The following is a 17170-nucleotide window of genomic DNA, read 5'->3' on the forward strand; positions in this document are numbered from 1 at the left end:
ACAGATCAACAGACAATCTGGGGAAAGGAAGAAGCAAGAGAGTGGTGCTTAAATCAAAAAACTGAATATAACAAAAAGCCCCTTTAACTAAAGTTAAAGAACTAAACTAACTATCAACAAAAAAGGTAGAAAAAACATCTGCAGCGTACAAGACGCTATGACTAAACTATACTAACTAAAACAAAAACAGGGGTACATAATTAGCACCACTCCTAACACTAGTGCATCTAATACATCTCAGTAAACTACGTGGGCAAATGTAAGTCGCGACCTGCTTACCTGGCTCACAACCTCTCCCGTCAGTCTACACATGTTAAACAATGAACTGAGATGAAGATTTCATGACAGCAACAAACATTTTGCAGGCACTGCAAACACGTAAGCTACCAAGGGCAACACAATACACATTCAAGCACAAACAAAGAGAACTGATCTAACTGCAAGATCACAAAAGCAGCGAGCCCCAAACAATAATCAGTCGCTCAGACTGGTCTCTCGAACAAGAGAACCGTCTTCACAGAGTGTGCAAACTCTTTTCCCAACCCAGAGTCTGTCCTTGCCTTGCCTTGCCTTGCCTTGCCTTGCCATTATACACATACTTCTGACTGTAAAAACCTGACCAATCAGAATCAAGTATTCCAGACAGCCTGTAACAATGGATGTTGTTACCTGATCCCTGCAAACTCTACTTTCTGTGTCACATACGCACACGTGCTCACCTGAAAGAACATCATGGACACATAAAGATCATTGCAAGGCATCAAAAACGAACATCTCATGCATATTTGAATCTAATATACTCACTAAGCTCTTCTTCAGTCTCCACATGTCTCCTCGTCCAATATACTGATCTTTAAAGGTGAGCTCCACCAGATCCAAAGTCACATCCTGTTAAATGTCAATGGAGAAATTAGATAATAAGGTATGAGAGGCTGTTCTATATTGTGAATATAGTGTGTAAATAAAATAGTAGGACATTATTTCCGTATAAAATACCTTTGGGTCCACAATATTGATGATGACGTCCTGGTAGGCGCGAAGCTTGAAGGCCTGAGTCACTGTCTGATCTACACTGATAGTTTCTTTTAAACGAAAAAGAGAAAATGAACACCGAGATATAGTCGATTAATACTTACTAGTACAGAAAATGAATCGCTAATTTAAAACTCACCTTTCTGCAGGTCTTCTTTCAAACTCTTGACCTGCAGCAGCAGAGGACTAAGGACAAAGACATTGTAAACACAGATATTATCAATGCATATATAAATATACCAGTTACACTTTATTTTGCTTACAGTGTACTTACCCAATAAAGTATTGGGTAGAGCAAGGTAAATACATGGGTTAAGGTTAGGTTTAGGTGTAGGTTCAGGGTTAGTACGTAATTATTACCCGGTTATTATAATTGTTATAAAAAGTACATAGTATTTACCTGTACATGCAGAATAGGACTGTTAAATAAACAGGCAATATACAAGACACTGAAGTAGTTTAAATCTTTGGTTCTTTTAATTGTGATGATTTTGGCTCACATTTAACAAAAACCCACCAATTCACAACATTCTCAACAAATTAGAATATGGTGACATGCCAATCAGCTAATCAACTCAAAACACCTGCAAAGGTTTCCTGAGCCTTTAAAATGGTCTCTCAGTTTGGTTCACTAGGCTACACAATCATGGGGAAGACTGCTGATCTGACAGTTGTCCAGAAGATAATCATTGACACCCTTCACGAGGAGGGTAAGCCACAGACATTCATTGCTAAAGAAGCTGGCTGTTCACAGAGTGCTGTATCCAAGCATGTTTACAGAAAGTTGAGTGGAAGGGAAAAGTGTGGAAGAAAAAGATGCACAACCAACGGAGAGAACCACAGCCTTATGAGGATTGTCAAGAAAAATCGATTCAAGAATTTGAGTGAACTTCACAAGGAATGGACTGAGGCTGGGGTCAAGGCATCAAGAGCCACCACACACAGACGTGTCAAGAAATTGGCTACAGTTGTCATATTCCTCTTGTTAAGCCACTCCTGTGGCCTCTTACCTGGGCTAAGGAGAAGAAGAACTGGACTGTTGCCCAGTGGTCCAAAGTCCTCTTTTCAGATGAGAGCAAGTTTTGTATTTCATTTGGAAAGCAAGGTCCTAGAGTCTGGAGGAAGGGTGGAGAAGCTCATAGCCCAAGTTTCTTGAAGTCCAGTGTTAAGTTTCCACAGTCTGTGATGATTTGGGGTGCAATGTCATCTGCTGGTGTTGGTCCATTGTGTTTTTTGAAAACCAAAGTCACTGCCCACACTGCCAAAAGCACCAAAAGTTGGTTAAATGACCATGGTGTTGGTGTGCTTGACTGGCCAGCAAACTCACCAGGCCTAAACCCCAGAGAGAATCTATGGGGTATTGTCAAGAGGAAAATGAAAACCAAGAGACCAAAAACTGCAGATGAGCTGAAGGCCACTGTCAAAGAAACCTGGGCTTCCATACCCCCTCAGCAGTGCCACAAACTAATCACCTCCATGCCACGCCGAACTGAGGCAGTAATTATTGGTCTAATGAAGTATTGTAATTTGTTGAGATAGTGAATTGGTGGGTTTTTGTTAAATGTGAGCTAAAATCGTCACAATTAAAAGAACCAAAGACTTAAACTGCTTCAGTCTGTGTGCACTGAATTTATTTAATACACGAGTTTCACAATTTGAGTTGAATTAATGAACTATATATCAGCAGAAAGGTCCTCTCACCTGTACTCATCATTCGGATGAGCAATCTCAACAATATCCCCCAGTTTCACCTGAGGAAAGACTTTAGGATTCATCATCAACTCATCATCTGTGGAGAAAGAGTGAGTGTTAAGACATGCGTGCAAAAACACCAGGATGTTAAATGAGCCAGTGTCATAAACTAAACCTAATTCAGTTTTTAAACATTAGGAATATTCTCACCGCTCCCTCCAAAGCCCTTCTTGTGCACCACAAGTTTGTAGGACTTGTTTGCCTTCATGGTGACAGTCATTGTAGTCTTGATGATGAACAGACAGTCACGTTCACATTTACAAACAGAGAAATATCTAGTGCTGAAGCGGTCTGCAGAATATCGACGTCTTCATTTCTGCATCCTTCAAGTATTCATGATAGGAACAAAGGTTTTAAATGACACGTAAAGTGCTTGAAGATGAAGAAACACAGTCAAGCTCGTGACAGTCTGTCTGTCATCCTCCTGTTTGTTTACAAGTCGCGTGACTCATTTCTTCTAATCCCAGAGGACGCTCTGCAAAAAAACTTCTTCTAATTGTAAGACGCAGGTTTATTAAATAGAAGGTCAACATTTATTTATACACCGACAACCCATAGCTTAATTTGTATCTGTCAGAAATAATGCAACATTTGTGCTGTTTACGGAAAGAGGAATGATGTCTTCTTCGGGTTTGTGATAATAGACAAATAACGCTACACAGCGGCGCCTGGCGCATTGGAGATGAATTTATGCTGGAGTCAGGAATAAGTCTCTACCTCAATTATAATATAATATAATTAGTGCTGTCAAACGATTAATCGCGTCCAAAATAAAAGTTTTTGTTCACATAATATGTGTGTGTGCTGTGCATATTTATTATGTATATATAAATACAATCACATGAATGTGTATATTTAAGAAAAATATGTAATATTTATATATTAAATATATTTATGTATATATAAATTATATGAATATTAATATATACATGTAAATATTTTCAAAATATATACTGTATGTGTGTGCTTTTATATATACATAATAAAAATACACAGTACACACATATATTATGTAAACAATAACTTTTATTTTAGACGTGATTAATCGTTTGACAGCACTAAATATAATATAATATAATATAATATAATATAATATAATATAATATAATATCAAAGTGAAGATCTTAGCATTTCAGAAGATATGATAATGTTATTTTGCTTTCTTTGTAGAAAAAGTTTAAAATAATAGCCTACTATGTCTACTAGTCTAATAACTAGGGTCTAGCTATCTGTTACACATTATAATTATGTTTGTACATTGTCAAACTATGCTTATATATTTCTCAAGGTAAAGACAAATACTGATAAAAAAAAAATCATAAGCTGTGCTCACTTATAATGCATGTTTATTTCATCTGCCAAAGGAAGGTAAGAAATACAAAAGGAAAAGGAAAAACAAAATGCTGTAATTAAATGGCAGTTTATGTTGCGAAATACTGATGTTAATACTACAGTATAAATCAAATGCATGAAATCATATTTGATGTCAGTCCCTTATTCTTATGTGTGTTCTGATAAGGTGGTCCCTCTCTGAGAGTACATTAGAGATGCACCAACTCAGAGCTTGGTTATGTCAACCAAAACACTTTGTTTTCTACTAGGTTAAATATTTATTCTGTCCTGTAACACAAATGGGTTATTTCTTCTTCTTGAACCACTGAGGGTCAACAACAGGACTTCTTCTTTGGCTTTTCCTGTGCATCTTCCAGTACTTTATCATCTGAAATAACAAACCCACATTTTTTACTCCATACAACACAACATTTACGTTAAGTGAACATCTCTGTTTTATGATTTCAGAGTGCAATCTGTTACCGAGAATACTTCCATCTCCAATCTGAGCCGTGCTGCTTCCTGTCTCCAGGTCCTTTAGGATGGCATCTTCAAAGGCCAGAGCTGCCACGCGAAAGAAAAACTCCTGGATGTTCTCCCCTTCAAACCCATAGCAGTAACAGTTACATGTAGCACCCATCTTGTACTTCTTGTAATGGACACAGCAATAACTATAAAGTACATTTATATTCTTATCCCTTCAGAATGTACCTGTTTTTGAGGACACCGACCAAAACTCAGCCTTCATTTCTGCTGCAATATTTATGGCATCGCTCTCTGTTCTCTGGCACTCTTCTGCAGACTTCACAGAAGGACAGCAGGAGCCTTTAATAGCTTTTACAAGTTTTATGTGTACCTTTGTGTGCTTGTCTGTGGGGGCTTTTCTCACCAGGAGGTCTCTTTTTGTGCCAACTAAGAAAACAAAACAAGAGTCTGGTTCATTTTCCCGCAGTGCTTCTGATAACCACTGTCTGAGGAACAAACAAAATATCATTCAAATTCAAATTCCTTAACACCTTTTCAATCTTCAAAACACTACTACAGGCTTTACTTACTGTGTGTGTTCCAAGCTCTTGATATCCGCCATGTCGAAGACAGTAATAATAACTTTTAAAGTAGAAACAGAAAGGATTATATTGGGGTTTAAACGGACTCTGATCTGGAGTATTAAAGGAATAGTTCACCCAAAAATGAAAATTTGCAAAAAAAATGTACTCCCCCCCAAGCCATCCAAGATGTAGATGAGTTTGTTTCTTTGTATCAACAGATTTGGACTTGCTCACCAATGGATCCTCTGCAGTGAATGGGTGCCGTCAGAATGAGAGTTCAAACAGCTGCAACAGTAATCCACACCACTCCAGTCCATCAATTAATAATGGATTTTGAAGAAAGCAATACTTGTGGATTACTTTTGTATTATTGTGATGTTTTTATCAGCTGTTTGGACTCTCATTCTGACGGCACCCATTCACTGCAGAGGAAGTGATGTAGTGCTAAATTTCTCCAAATCTGTTCCAATGAAGAAACAAACTCATCTACATCTTAAATGGCATGAGGGCAAGTACATTTTCAGCAAATGTTAATTTTTGGGTGAACTGTTCCTTTACACGAGAACCTGCATTTCACCTTGAGCTCCTCTATAATATGCTGATGCGATGCATTTGAACTTTTCCTGACCAGCAGTGTCCCATCTGCAAATATTGTAATGTGCAAAAAACAAAGACATGAAAATTTCTAATGAACAGACATTATTTAAATCATTTAGAAAATAACTACTCACATTTGAAGAGAAAAGGGCAGCCCAGATATCTCAAATCTCTCAATCTCAAAGTCAACGCCTATAGTAGCCTTGTAGTCTCTCTCAAACACGTCTTTACAGAACCTATGACATACAAGCAAATAATGGAACTTGATGTCTATGAAAAATACATGTATCATTTAAATTAAGGTCCTGTATACATTTTACCTGTTTATTAAGCATGTCTTTCCCACATTGAGATCTCCAACCACTACTGCTTTTGACATCTTAAGCCTGTCATACCTAGACAGTGATATGAAAATAATTATATAATAAATGGACTAATATTCTCTCTCTCTCTCTCTCATGTATGTATATATATATATATAAAATAAATGGAGTAAATGTAATTATTCCAAACTTTTAATGGTAATGTATATGAATAAACATAACAATGTGTGTGTGTGTCAGTTTTATATTTTTTATATATGTCTTATATACATATATATCATTCTTTAGAAACATTTTGGGGTGAAAAATTAAAAAAAAAAAAATTGTAAATATATATAATCATATGTATACCCACCCTTGCTGACGTGCAGCCCGGTCTTGGCAAGCCATCGTGGCTTTTGTATTCCAATCATCCTTCATCTGTAGGCAGGCTTGTGGATTATAACACTACAGGACAGTGAAACAGAACTAATAAATGATGATTAACTCTTCTTACCATAAACAGAATCAAATACCAGATACTTCTGGCAATAAAGTGAATAAGAACAGTAGTGTCTAGTTGTTGAAATGCTGTCTGCTCCATTTCCACTTTGGAATCATTCACAATAAGGCCAGGAATGTGCATTAAGAAAGTAAATAGGGTACATCTGCCCTTAATATGACCCCACTACTGAGAAAACTAGTACAGGAAGCAGCTGTGGGAAGCCTTTTTATTTGTTTCACAGAATTAACTCCTCTGTGGATGTCACACATTCTCAATATACTAATCTGATGATGTGCTCGCTACAGTTCACAGAATGCTTGCTGAATTTCCTGTAGTACTACTTGCGATATGAATCATACCTTTTCAAATACAGAATGGTCTGTTCCAGTACAGTACCTGATAATGTGATGCTAGAGAGTGTACCTTTGGAAATGTGGATATGATCCTGTCTCTGCTGACAGGAGGACTGAGATGCATGGTCTTGTCAGCAGGTTGTCCAGGGAACCTCGCCTGTGAAAGACACTATCAGCACTAACATATAAACCTGTTTACTCTCTACATTTACATCAACCTGAACTACTTTGTATAGCATACTGTAAGTGTATACTAAACATAGTAATATATCCAGCATAGCCATGATAATTTGATTGTGACTTTGCTGGATATAATTTTTATTTGTATTAATTTTTTTAGACGTTTGTTTTGGTATAGTCATACAGAAGACTGTTGAAATATTTATGGTTAAAAAAGTGAATTCCTCTATAGCTCTAAATAAACAGAGCTGCATTTTTTTGTACGACACAACAAAACGCTGTAACGGCGCAGTTAGTATTTTATCATTTGAAAAATCCCTTAGAAGCGCTGTTTATCGTCGTTTGAGCTCATTAAGAGCTGCTGAGACTGTATACATCGAGCAGTTGTCGTGTACTCACAGATATTCCCGTACAGCAGTCTTCCTGCCGACTGCGTATGGACTCGCCGCATCTAATCCTACAGTCATCGCCATAGCAACCACGAGCCGGAACCCGCAGTCACGTGGCGCAGGAGATACACCGCGCGATCTTTCAAGGCTGCTGTTATGGCAACCAGCACACATTTTCACCATTAATCCTGACACGTGACGCACTGAAGTTATGATGAACGTATTTTGACATTAAAAATGTTGAGTTTTCCCCTTAAAACGTAAAACGACGTATTCCACTTTGTGTGGGAGAAATTACACATTGTAAACCAACAAAAATACATTAAAATACTCAAAAAAAAAGAATAAAGAAAAAAAAATAATTAGATTTTTTTTTTAGAAATGGCCAAACTGTCTACAAATTACATGCCGCAAACTGTAACGTAATGTAATCTGACTACTTTTTGATTACTTTTTGCATTTGACCTAATTAGTTACCAAACGATAGGAATTTTGTACCCAGTTGATATAGAAATACAGAGAAAGAAAATATATTCTATTCTTTATTATGAACAACATGAAGTGAATTAAATGTCAGGGTTAACCAAACTGGGGTTTGTGAAGGAATAACAGGAGGTTTGTGAGCTGGTCAAAAGCTAATTAAGTAGGCGAAATCCTAAAAAAAAAAAAAGTTAATAAATAAAAATACTTTTAAAATTAAAACAATACTTTCACACTAAATATATAAATATTTTGCCAGAAACATATTTATCACTGCAATAATGCTTCTGACGCTGTCTGTTGTTCAAGAGTGGCTTGACATAAGGAATGCGACAGCTGAAACCCATGTCTTGCATATGTCTTTGTGTAGTGGTTCTTGAAGCACTGACTCCAGCTGCAGTCCACTCTTTGTGAATCTCCCCCACATTTTTGAATGGGTTTTGTTTCACAATCCTCTCCAGGGTGCGGTTATCCCTATTGCTTGTACACTTTTTTTCTACCACATCTTTTCCTTCCCTTCGCCTCTCTGTTAATGTGCTTGGACACAGAGCTCTGTGACCAGCCAGCCTCTTTTACAATGACCTTTTGTGTCTTGCCCTCCTTGTGCAAGGTGTCAATGGTCGTCTTTTGGACAACTGTCAAGTCAGCAGTCTTCCCCATGATTGTGTAGCCTACAGAACTAGACTGAAAGACCATTTAAAGGCCTTTGCAGGTGTTCTGAGTTAATTAGCTGATTAGAGTGTGGCACCAGGTGTCTTCAATATTGAACCTTTTCACAATATTCTAATTTTATGAGATACTGAATTTGGGATTTTCCTTAGTTGTCAGTTATAATCATCAAAATGAAAAGAAACAAATATTTGAAATATATCAGTCTGTGTGTAATGAATGAATATAATATACAAGTTTCACTTTTTGAATGGAATTAGTGAAATAAATCAACTTTTTGATGATATTCTAATTATATGACCAGCACCTGTATTTGATCTGGCAGTGGTGCATTAGCCCGAGTGACCGCAGGGTGGCAGCACATCTCCTCCAGCGCGTTTGGGAAGCCAGACTGCTGTGTCATGCCAAGCAAGTTAGATTGTGCTCCTCATGCATGGTGCTTCAGAGATGGTTTTCACCTGAAGGGATTTGCTTGAGCAACACCTAACTTTTCACATGTCATTTTAAAATAAGAATAATTTTTAAAACAATATCTAGATCAGATGAGCTGCCTCAGTGTCAGCAGGTCAGGCTACAGCTCTTTTAATGTGCACTAAAGGCTAAAGGTGACTAGGTTGAATCGCTCAGTCTGGCCTTGGGTCTTATTCCATTTCACATTCATTAATAATAATGGACAGTTTGTAATATGTGAAGCTAAACTGATTCATTACTAATTGATCATATCTTTGTCCTGGCTGTGATATGTATTATGATTTATTTTAAGAAAAGGGTTTGGTTTGATGCTGGCATCATCAACATCAATGTGTTCAGTGAACTAAACTAAAGTGTACAGTTGAACACTTTGACTAATGAAATTAAAGGAGAATGCAGGCTGTGCATTAACTTGTTTAAAGGTTAATGAACAAACAAATGGCACTAAATATAGTGGTGTAATAATTCCTGCATCTGGCAGGTTCAGTGGAGTGAAAAAAAAGATAATCAGATGTCTCGAAGATTTTAACGACACTCTTGTGTATTTCTGTAAGCGACATTGCAAATTAAAGTCAGAAATGATCTGTTTTTCTCTCAGTGGTAAACAAATGTAAGAAAATATTTTGTTGCTGTCTTTATTAAATTAATTACACATATCAATTTTGTGTGTGTGATTACTCTATTATGAATAATAGTGACCTACACTGCGAACTCGATATTCTAAAGAAAGTCAATTCAAAGTAGAATAAAAAATATAATATACTATAAACTATATACTATACAATACATTTTGTGTGTGAAATATAAAGTAAAAAAAAAATAAGAAAAAAACACTTATTTATTAATATTTGTTTTACGATTTAAAAATATAATAAATAATAAAATAAAAATATTTACTTTTTAAAATAATTATAGAAATATATTTTTATGTTTATGCTTTGTTTCAGTCATATTTATTCACAATGCTAGCTGGACTGCTGTGCCATCTTCATTTAGGCTGATATGGATTCATTTTATTATCTTTATCTTTTTTATTTTTTATTTTTTTTGTATTGAGATTAAAAAAAAATACTGTATTCCAGTAATGGGAGTCTAATCATTGAAAATTTCCCAGTAATGGGAAAAATGATTGATAATGATTTACAGAAATCACATCCAGATGTATTACAGGAATGAGAATAAGGGTAATGTGTTTAACTTTCATGCCAATAATGTCAGAACACTAGTCAGAAGTCCTAACAGAGGCTTTGTTTTCTTTATTCAAAATGTACTGTGAGCTTTGTAAAATGTAAAATGTGACCTTACTGAGGTTCACCTAACCGTCTTATATCAGAGTGACACATCACATTTGTCCCTGTGCATGATTTGAACTCTGAATCCAATTTGTTGTCAAGACTCCAAAGCTTAAAACCACTGTTGACCATTCTGAAGAATGAGATTAAACTGAGAGCCTTCCTCCTCGGTCTCTGTGGTCTGTCCTTCCCTGCTGCTCATGACAGTCACAAGGTCTTCCAATGGTCGGCCCTCCTGCTCGGCGCTGCTGTAGCATTCATCTGTTTATTTCTGGAAGGTTTTTTATTTATTTTTTTTCAGAACAAATGATCTCTTTCAATAAACTCGAGTCAGAGTCACAGCTGTGGCATAAACCACTACATACTTTAGTCTTAATGAGACAAAAACTGTCTTTTGAGTGACAGACATAATTTCCCCCACCAAACGTGTGATTACACCCAAGTCATGTACTGTACCCTCCTTTTATTAATTTTCATCAGCTTTACATGATGTGACATTCAATGAGGCTACGCTCAGTAAACTCCAGTCTCACAAGAGCGAAAACGTCCCACGTTCCTCATTAACACCCACAATGGTGACAGAAATTGTGTTTTGTTCCCAGCAAAGCAAGTGTTGAAGACAGTTGAACACAGAAATATATATGTGTGTATCTTTTAAAGGAACATTCGTACCTGTCCTGACAGATGAGGTTCATTTTCAGAATTCACCTCGTTCCACAGCTGTATAATATTTGACAATTTTTTAAGCATAAAATATAAAAATTGGTCTTCATTCCGAAGGTTTTCTGATGTTTATATGACTTTACAATAAATATTAAAACTCTTCAGCGGTCATGAGAAGTTAATACTTTATTAATAAAATACTTTATTTATTTTAATATATATATATCCTCATCATTCGGACCAAATAAACATGTTTTTGTTTTTGCACAAATGGTGTAAAATGACTCATTGTGAAAGGTGATGCGTTTTCCCAACTGATAACTATGTTTTTAATAATTATTAATTATTAAATTTTTAAAATTATTTATTATAAAATTAAATACAAACGCTTTTTGTTTGTTTTTTGGAAATTGTACTTTTTGTTGTTGTGCTTGTTGTTTTTGTTTTGTTTGGACCCATCTTGCCTAAAATGTGGAGTGGGCACAGGTGAAAAAAATTTTTATTTGATTTTATTTATTATTTTTAAAATGGCCTATTTAGACTTTCTCCAAAGGAAGGAGATGAAGATCAATTTGAAACCATCCTGTATTCTCTATTCATTCATAATCAAAGCAGATTTGTAAATACTCATATAAATATATATATATATATATATATATATATATATATATATATATATATATATATATATATATATATCTATATAATATCTGTCAGTGTAGATACATAATGAGTTGTACAGTGTGGTCAGGAAAACATTAGTGATAAAATGGAGGAGGTGGCACCCACACATGATAGAATAGCTCTGAATATCTTGAACAGATTAATTCAAAATGCTTCCTTGGTACACAAACCTTTATTTTGTCAGATCTGCAGGCTGTTTTGTCCTGGTACTCTAGAATTAGCGGCGTGATAAACAATAGGTCGTGCTAGTACTGACAACAATAAAGGGTCATCCAGGGTTTGGCCACTAATTGATCCATTATGCGAGATCATTCCAGCCTCTATTTCTCCCTCATCTTCTCTTCCGTCCATCTTTCACTCTCTCAGTTCTTTTTACTACAAACAATCTGCAGACATAAATCAATTGAAGAATAATTTAATTGCACATTTAATTAGCATGTTGATTGCCATGGTGCAATGCATCATAAATAAACGCAGCGTTGAGCTTCTGCTGTTGCTGGAGTGGACTGAATTGAGACAGACTGAGAAGACATTTCCTAGAATCTGATGTCCAGGGACAATTAGGCAGGAAGAAACAATTTCCTCATGGATTACATGCAATGCATCAGCCTGCGGCATATGCCATTGAATTAGTGACAGCACTCAATACATGCATGCAAATGATTTATCATGGAGACAATGTATATGGCCACTCACTACAGTGACCTTGGCTGTGCCAAGTTATTGCTGTTAACATTTAATGTGGCTAATAATGCTTTAAAAACATGCATATATTTGAATGTGTATCGGTGACCATATTTATGTTGTCTTGCATTAGCTGGCAATGCTGGAAGCAAATAATACCAGAGAATATTTTCAACTGCAGACACTGCACCTATACCACGTAAAAAATAAAATAAAAAATAAAATAAATAAAAAAAAATTGAATGCTCTTACTGTAAAGTACATCAGTTATTAATATTACTGTTCATAACTATCAAATAATTATGGGAGCATTCTTAAATGGTGTATTTCAATCAACAGTATTCAACTATTCATATAGTAATGAATTTTAAACACAAATTAAAAGAAAACAAAACGAAGCCCGTTTTTAGAGCCATTAATGCATTTGCATTATGACATTATTTACATAACAATTAAACATATTTGGTCCTGTTCCCATAACTGTATTTTATCTAGAATATTTTTTTTTTTAATTTCCATTATTCTTAATGTTGTTATACTGTAATATGGCTTGTTTTTAGGATGGTACAGTAAAAATACTATATGATTTTTTTGCATAAGAGTTGTGAAAATTCTGGAAGGTGTTTTAAGTGTCATGAAAATGTCACAGTGCAAAAAGTCTAAGGTGAATAATTCACCCAAAAATAAACATTTGCTATAAACTCAGATGAGTTTGTTTCTTCATCAGAACAGATTTGGAGAAATGTAGCATTACATCACTTGCTCACCAATAGATCCTCTGCAGTGAATGGGTGCCGTCAGAATGAGAGTCTAAACAGCTGATTAAAACATCACAATAAAACATAAGTAATCCATCCAAAAAAAACTCACTTACACATCTTTTATACATCAAACAAAAAAATTCACTCAGAATTTTGCTTTAAAATAAATCTCCATAATCATTAATAATACACAATATAAATAAATAACACGTCTAAAGCAAAAAATCTAATCAAAAAATATTATAATGAATTTTTTATATAGAAACATTTTGGACTGTTTTTGCTTGTAAATGGTGCTTGAATTGTGCATACTTCTCTCCTGATTCAGAAGAGATGAGTTCTTCACTGGAGAAAGCAATATTATGGATAGAGACAACGTATTTTAGCCAGAAGCAATGGTTAAAAACGTTTAGGATTTTTGTGATGTTTTTATCATTTGTTTGAACTCTCATTCTGGCGGCACCCATTCACTGCAGAGGTTCCATTGGTTGAGGGTGTTTGGGGGATGAACTAGTCCTTTAGTGCCTTTAATTTTTTTTTTTTAATTAACAATTTTGTGGTTGCTAATGCCTATATAAACATTTGAATAAATATAAAATGTTATTATTATGCATAATTGTTGGATTGGATTGTAGAAAATATTATACTGTAATAAATATGCCTGCATATGTGGAAAAAATGTCAAACACAAGCAGTTATGGGTAACTTTGATGATCAAGATTTAATGAAGCCTCACTCACCCCAACACAAGAAACAAACCTGCAGCACAAACAATATTTGCATAATTCTTTTTATTCACTATTACTGTTCTGTTATACTTTAGTATTTGTTTCTTTATTTGTCTGTTTTTGTTTTTTAGTGGACATCCTCAATCCTTAAGCCCTTATTTGGGTTTGTTGTACATCATCATAACTGAACAGGAGGAGGATTGGAGCGCGATGGACCCCTTTAATCTGTCAATCAGCCCTACATCTTAAAAAGTGATTTCGTTTTTTATTTAATTATTTTTTTTAATTGTCTCACAGAATGTACCTCACATAGTATTTACACATACAGCGGACAATGGTCACTCAAAATGACACCAGAAGAGAAAGATTCTGCTCTTTTATAGATTTTCTTTTCTCTCTTTCTCTGATTCAGACAAAAAATTTGAGTAAATTCTCTTTTAATGTTTTCGTGCTGAGTTCAGGTTGCTCTGGACTTAAAATGACTCTCTTCACATAAAAACTCTTTTCAATAAATACCTGCAGAAAAACAACTGTACAATCGTACACAGTGTTTGACTTTGATATATTTCTGGAGCATGTTAGTAAAACTAAAAATATAAGAAAGTAAATCAAACCATAATTTATCAAAAACCCAAAGTAACAAATTCATGCATATTTAATGTTACAATATATATGTATATATATATTTTTGTCCATTAAAACTGAAAAAGTAACATGATAGACGGGCCTTTTTTTATTTACATTGATATTGGCACTGTTTATTTTTCTTTGAATCTGGAATGAATGTTATGAAACACTTAATGTTCACGTCAGTGTAACACTCTCATGGAAAGAAGGACGCTTTCTCTAAAAACTCTGGATTACATCCTATTTTAGGCAAAAGGAAAACAGAATAAAAAGAAACAAGAAAACAGATTGATTCCTAGGGGTCAGACAGCCAAAAAATAAACTACAGTGTGAATGTGAGTAAAAAAGCCATTTGACTCCATATTCAGACAGTGGCAGTTTTCACCTTTGGAGCAAAACCAAATGACATCGTAATTTTTTTGTAGTTTTTCTTTCTTTCAAGATACTTTTAACCTCTCATATACATTTATATTTTCATATAAACTCTTTATATCATCTCCGAAAGCAGCATTACTTAAATCAGGCAAATCAAAGACCTTATAAAGAAAGACAAAACTTAAAGGAACAGTTCACCTAAATTGCATTTTATCATCTACTCACTCTCATGGTCACTTCAAATGTTATTTCTTCTGTCGAACATAAAAAGAGATGTTTAGCAGAATGTTCATGCTGCTCTTTTCCACTCAAAGACAATGCATGGTAACCAAGGGATGTTAAGTGCCAAAAATGACAAAAAGTACTATAACAGCAATCCATATAATCAAAATTCCAAAATTCATGAAGTTCTACAATAGAGTGTGTGTGAGGAAAAACACTTACATTTTAAGTCGTTCACAGATACACAGATAACCGTCTCCACTGCAGCTCTCAACTTCTCATTCATGTTCATCAAAGTGATTTTTTTAAGTCAAATTAAAATTTTTTTAAAGTACATTTTAAATCATTGTTTCATTTTTCTTTTCATGCTTTAAAGAAGTACACCCGTTTTCATGTGTTGTAAAAGTACTTGATTATAATTTGAACTGTAGTGTGAGAGTGTATCTTCACCAACTGCGATGCACCAAACTGGCATACGTGCATAAAAGCTTTAAAATGTATTCCTTAATAATAAGAGCACAAGTTAAATGTTAAGTTACTTTTATGGTGTTTTTTCCCCACCATTCACTGTCACTGTATGTAAAAGAGAAGCATGAGCATTCTGCTAAACATCTCCTTTGTGTTCCACAAAAGACATACAGGTTTGAAATGACATGAGCAAATGAGTACATTTTCAGGTAGGAATTCCTGCTGTTAGTCAGGGAAAAGAGGAGCAGGGAGATCTGTTTCCCAGTTGTTTTCCATGTCAAAACATGTGCTTTACTGCTGATTCCGAAGTCCGTGGTGTGTGAACAAACGTAACGATGGGTGTGTGTGCGTCTACATACTCATATGTTCAGTGCAAACACATTTATACCAACCTTGTAAAATTCCTCTTGTACCTGTTACGTTTTTGAACATTGATAAATCTAGCAGGGATGGCAGCATGTAGCCCTTTCCTCTGAGCCTCATCTGAGTTTCTCTGTTTCGACAAGCGTTTTCAAAGGGGCACTTCAGAGTCGAGCGACAGGCAGGACTCGTCGTTTCGCCAAGGGTTTTTTTCATAAGCCGTGCCTGCCGCCCCTCTCCCCTGTCCCCCTCGTCCTAGCACAACCCAATGTACTTGAGATTGTTTTGAGAATGATCACGTCCGTCACCCCCCCGCGTCAAACACAAAACTCGGATGTTGCTTGGTGTCAGTGGCGCAAGTGAAGTGCGAGTAGAGGACTTTCCTTGGTCTCCTTGTTGCGGGTTGAGGTCCCTCAAAACTGCCTTTGCACGTACACGGCCGCCCGCCGTCCTCGTAGGTGTTTCGCCCCTTGTAGTTCAGCGAAGCAGACGGTCAGCGGAATACAGCATTGATCTTCTCGGGCAAGCAGGTCCTTCTTGTTGAGGAAGAGGATGATAGAAGCGTCGAGGTATTGGTGAACCAGTTGTGGTTGCAGATGGAATTCGAACAAACGCAGGCTCTCTCCGCCATACGGCATCTGTGTAGAGACCAAAGACAAGAAATGGTTTAGTTGAAGCACTAACAAGGGATCATGCTTCCCTCGTGGGGGGAAACCTCTGGAGTTGATCAAATCAGACGGCCTTTTAACCTTGAAGAGAGCAAACAGGGTAACAATATTTAGAGAGAGACACTCTAGATCTAGACGGACTAGGGATGGAATGTCAATAGAGATGACCCAGTATGAGGACAGCAAATCACTCCAATTCTGGGACATTCATTGTTGTGGCAACAGGGGACAGACAATGTGCTTTAACTCCCACAAACTCGCCATTTACTATTGCAAGCACTCAGGGTTTATGAATTTGAACAAGCCTCTAACCTCCTAAGTATTGTTACCCCCCCTCAATTCTCATCTTTGCTTGCAAACTGTTTTGTGCTACAAGAATAATACACCAAATCATGTGGCTTTTGGAGTGGAAACACTAATGCTATTACTTTCTAAGCCATCAGAATTACAATTTTTAACTGTATTGTGTTATTCAGTATTACATTTTAAGTAAATATATTTTAAATACACTAAATTACAACTTTAAT

General features: G+C 35.7%; 3 protein-coding genes across 5 annotated transcripts in view; all 3 read right to left on the reverse strand.

Moving 5' to 3' along the window:
• Positions 1 to 571: 571 nt before the first annotated feature.
• LOC109052030 (GATOR complex protein DEPDC5-like) lies at positions 572 to 3434 on the reverse strand. The gene is made up of 6 exons (XM_042755236.1): positions 2935 to 3434; positions 2734 to 2821; positions 1172 to 1218; positions 997 to 1082; positions 805 to 888; positions 572 to 719 (listed from the first exon to the last, which is right to left on the reverse strand). The coding sequence occupies exons 1-6, from the start codon at positions 3002 to 3004 to the stop codon at positions 666 to 668; spliced, it is 429 nt and encodes a 142-aa protein (XP_042611170.1). The 5' UTR covers positions 3005 to 3434; the 3' UTR covers positions 572 to 665.
• Positions 3435 to 4113: 679 nt separating this feature from the next.
• On the reverse strand, positions 4114 to 7612 carry LOC109060774 (ras-related protein Rab-36-like). Of its 3 annotated transcripts, none has more exons than XM_019077932.2 (11): positions 7502 to 7612; positions 6993 to 7079; positions 6441 to 6532; positions 6083 to 6157; positions 5897 to 5998; positions 5743 to 5807; positions 5172 to 5223; positions 5006 to 5087; positions 4828 to 4918; positions 4600 to 4716; positions 4114 to 4504 (listed from the first exon to the last, which is right to left on the reverse strand). In XM_019077932.2, exons 2-11 carry the CDS (start codon positions 7044 to 7046, stop codon positions 4449 to 4451), a joined length of 786 nt encoding a protein of 261 aa, XP_018933477.1. In that variant the 5' UTR covers positions 7047 to 7079; positions 7502 to 7612; the 3' UTR covers positions 4114 to 4448. The 3 variants fall into 3 exon arrangements, with proteins under 3 accessions (XP_018933477.1, XP_018933476.1, XP_018933478.1); XM_019077931.2 differs by having other exon boundaries at positions 6966 to 7079; XM_019077933.2 differs by having other exon boundaries at positions 6993 to 7091; positions 7502 to 7592.
• Positions 7613 to 16230: 8618 nt separating this feature from the next.
• The window catches only part of LOC109060772 (guanine nucleotide-binding protein G(z) subunit alpha), a 43306-nt gene continuing 42366 nt past the window's right edge, over positions 16231 to 17170 (reverse strand). The window contains 5 exon segments of the mRNA XM_042755232.1: positions 16231 to 16263; positions 16266 to 16283; positions 16286 to 16351; positions 16353 to 16535; positions 16538 to 16593. Coding sequence (XP_042611166.1) covers positions 16231 to 16263; positions 16266 to 16283; positions 16286 to 16351; positions 16353 to 16535; positions 16538 to 16593 — 356 coding nt within the window.

Source organism: Cyprinus carpio, unplaced genomic scaffold (genome assembly GCF_018340385.1).
Source record: "Cyprinus carpio isolate SPL01 unplaced genomic scaffold, ASM1834038v1 S000006657, whole genome shotgun sequence".
NCBI lineage: Eukaryota > Metazoa > Chordata > Actinopteri > Cypriniformes > Cyprinidae > Cyprinus > Cyprinus carpio.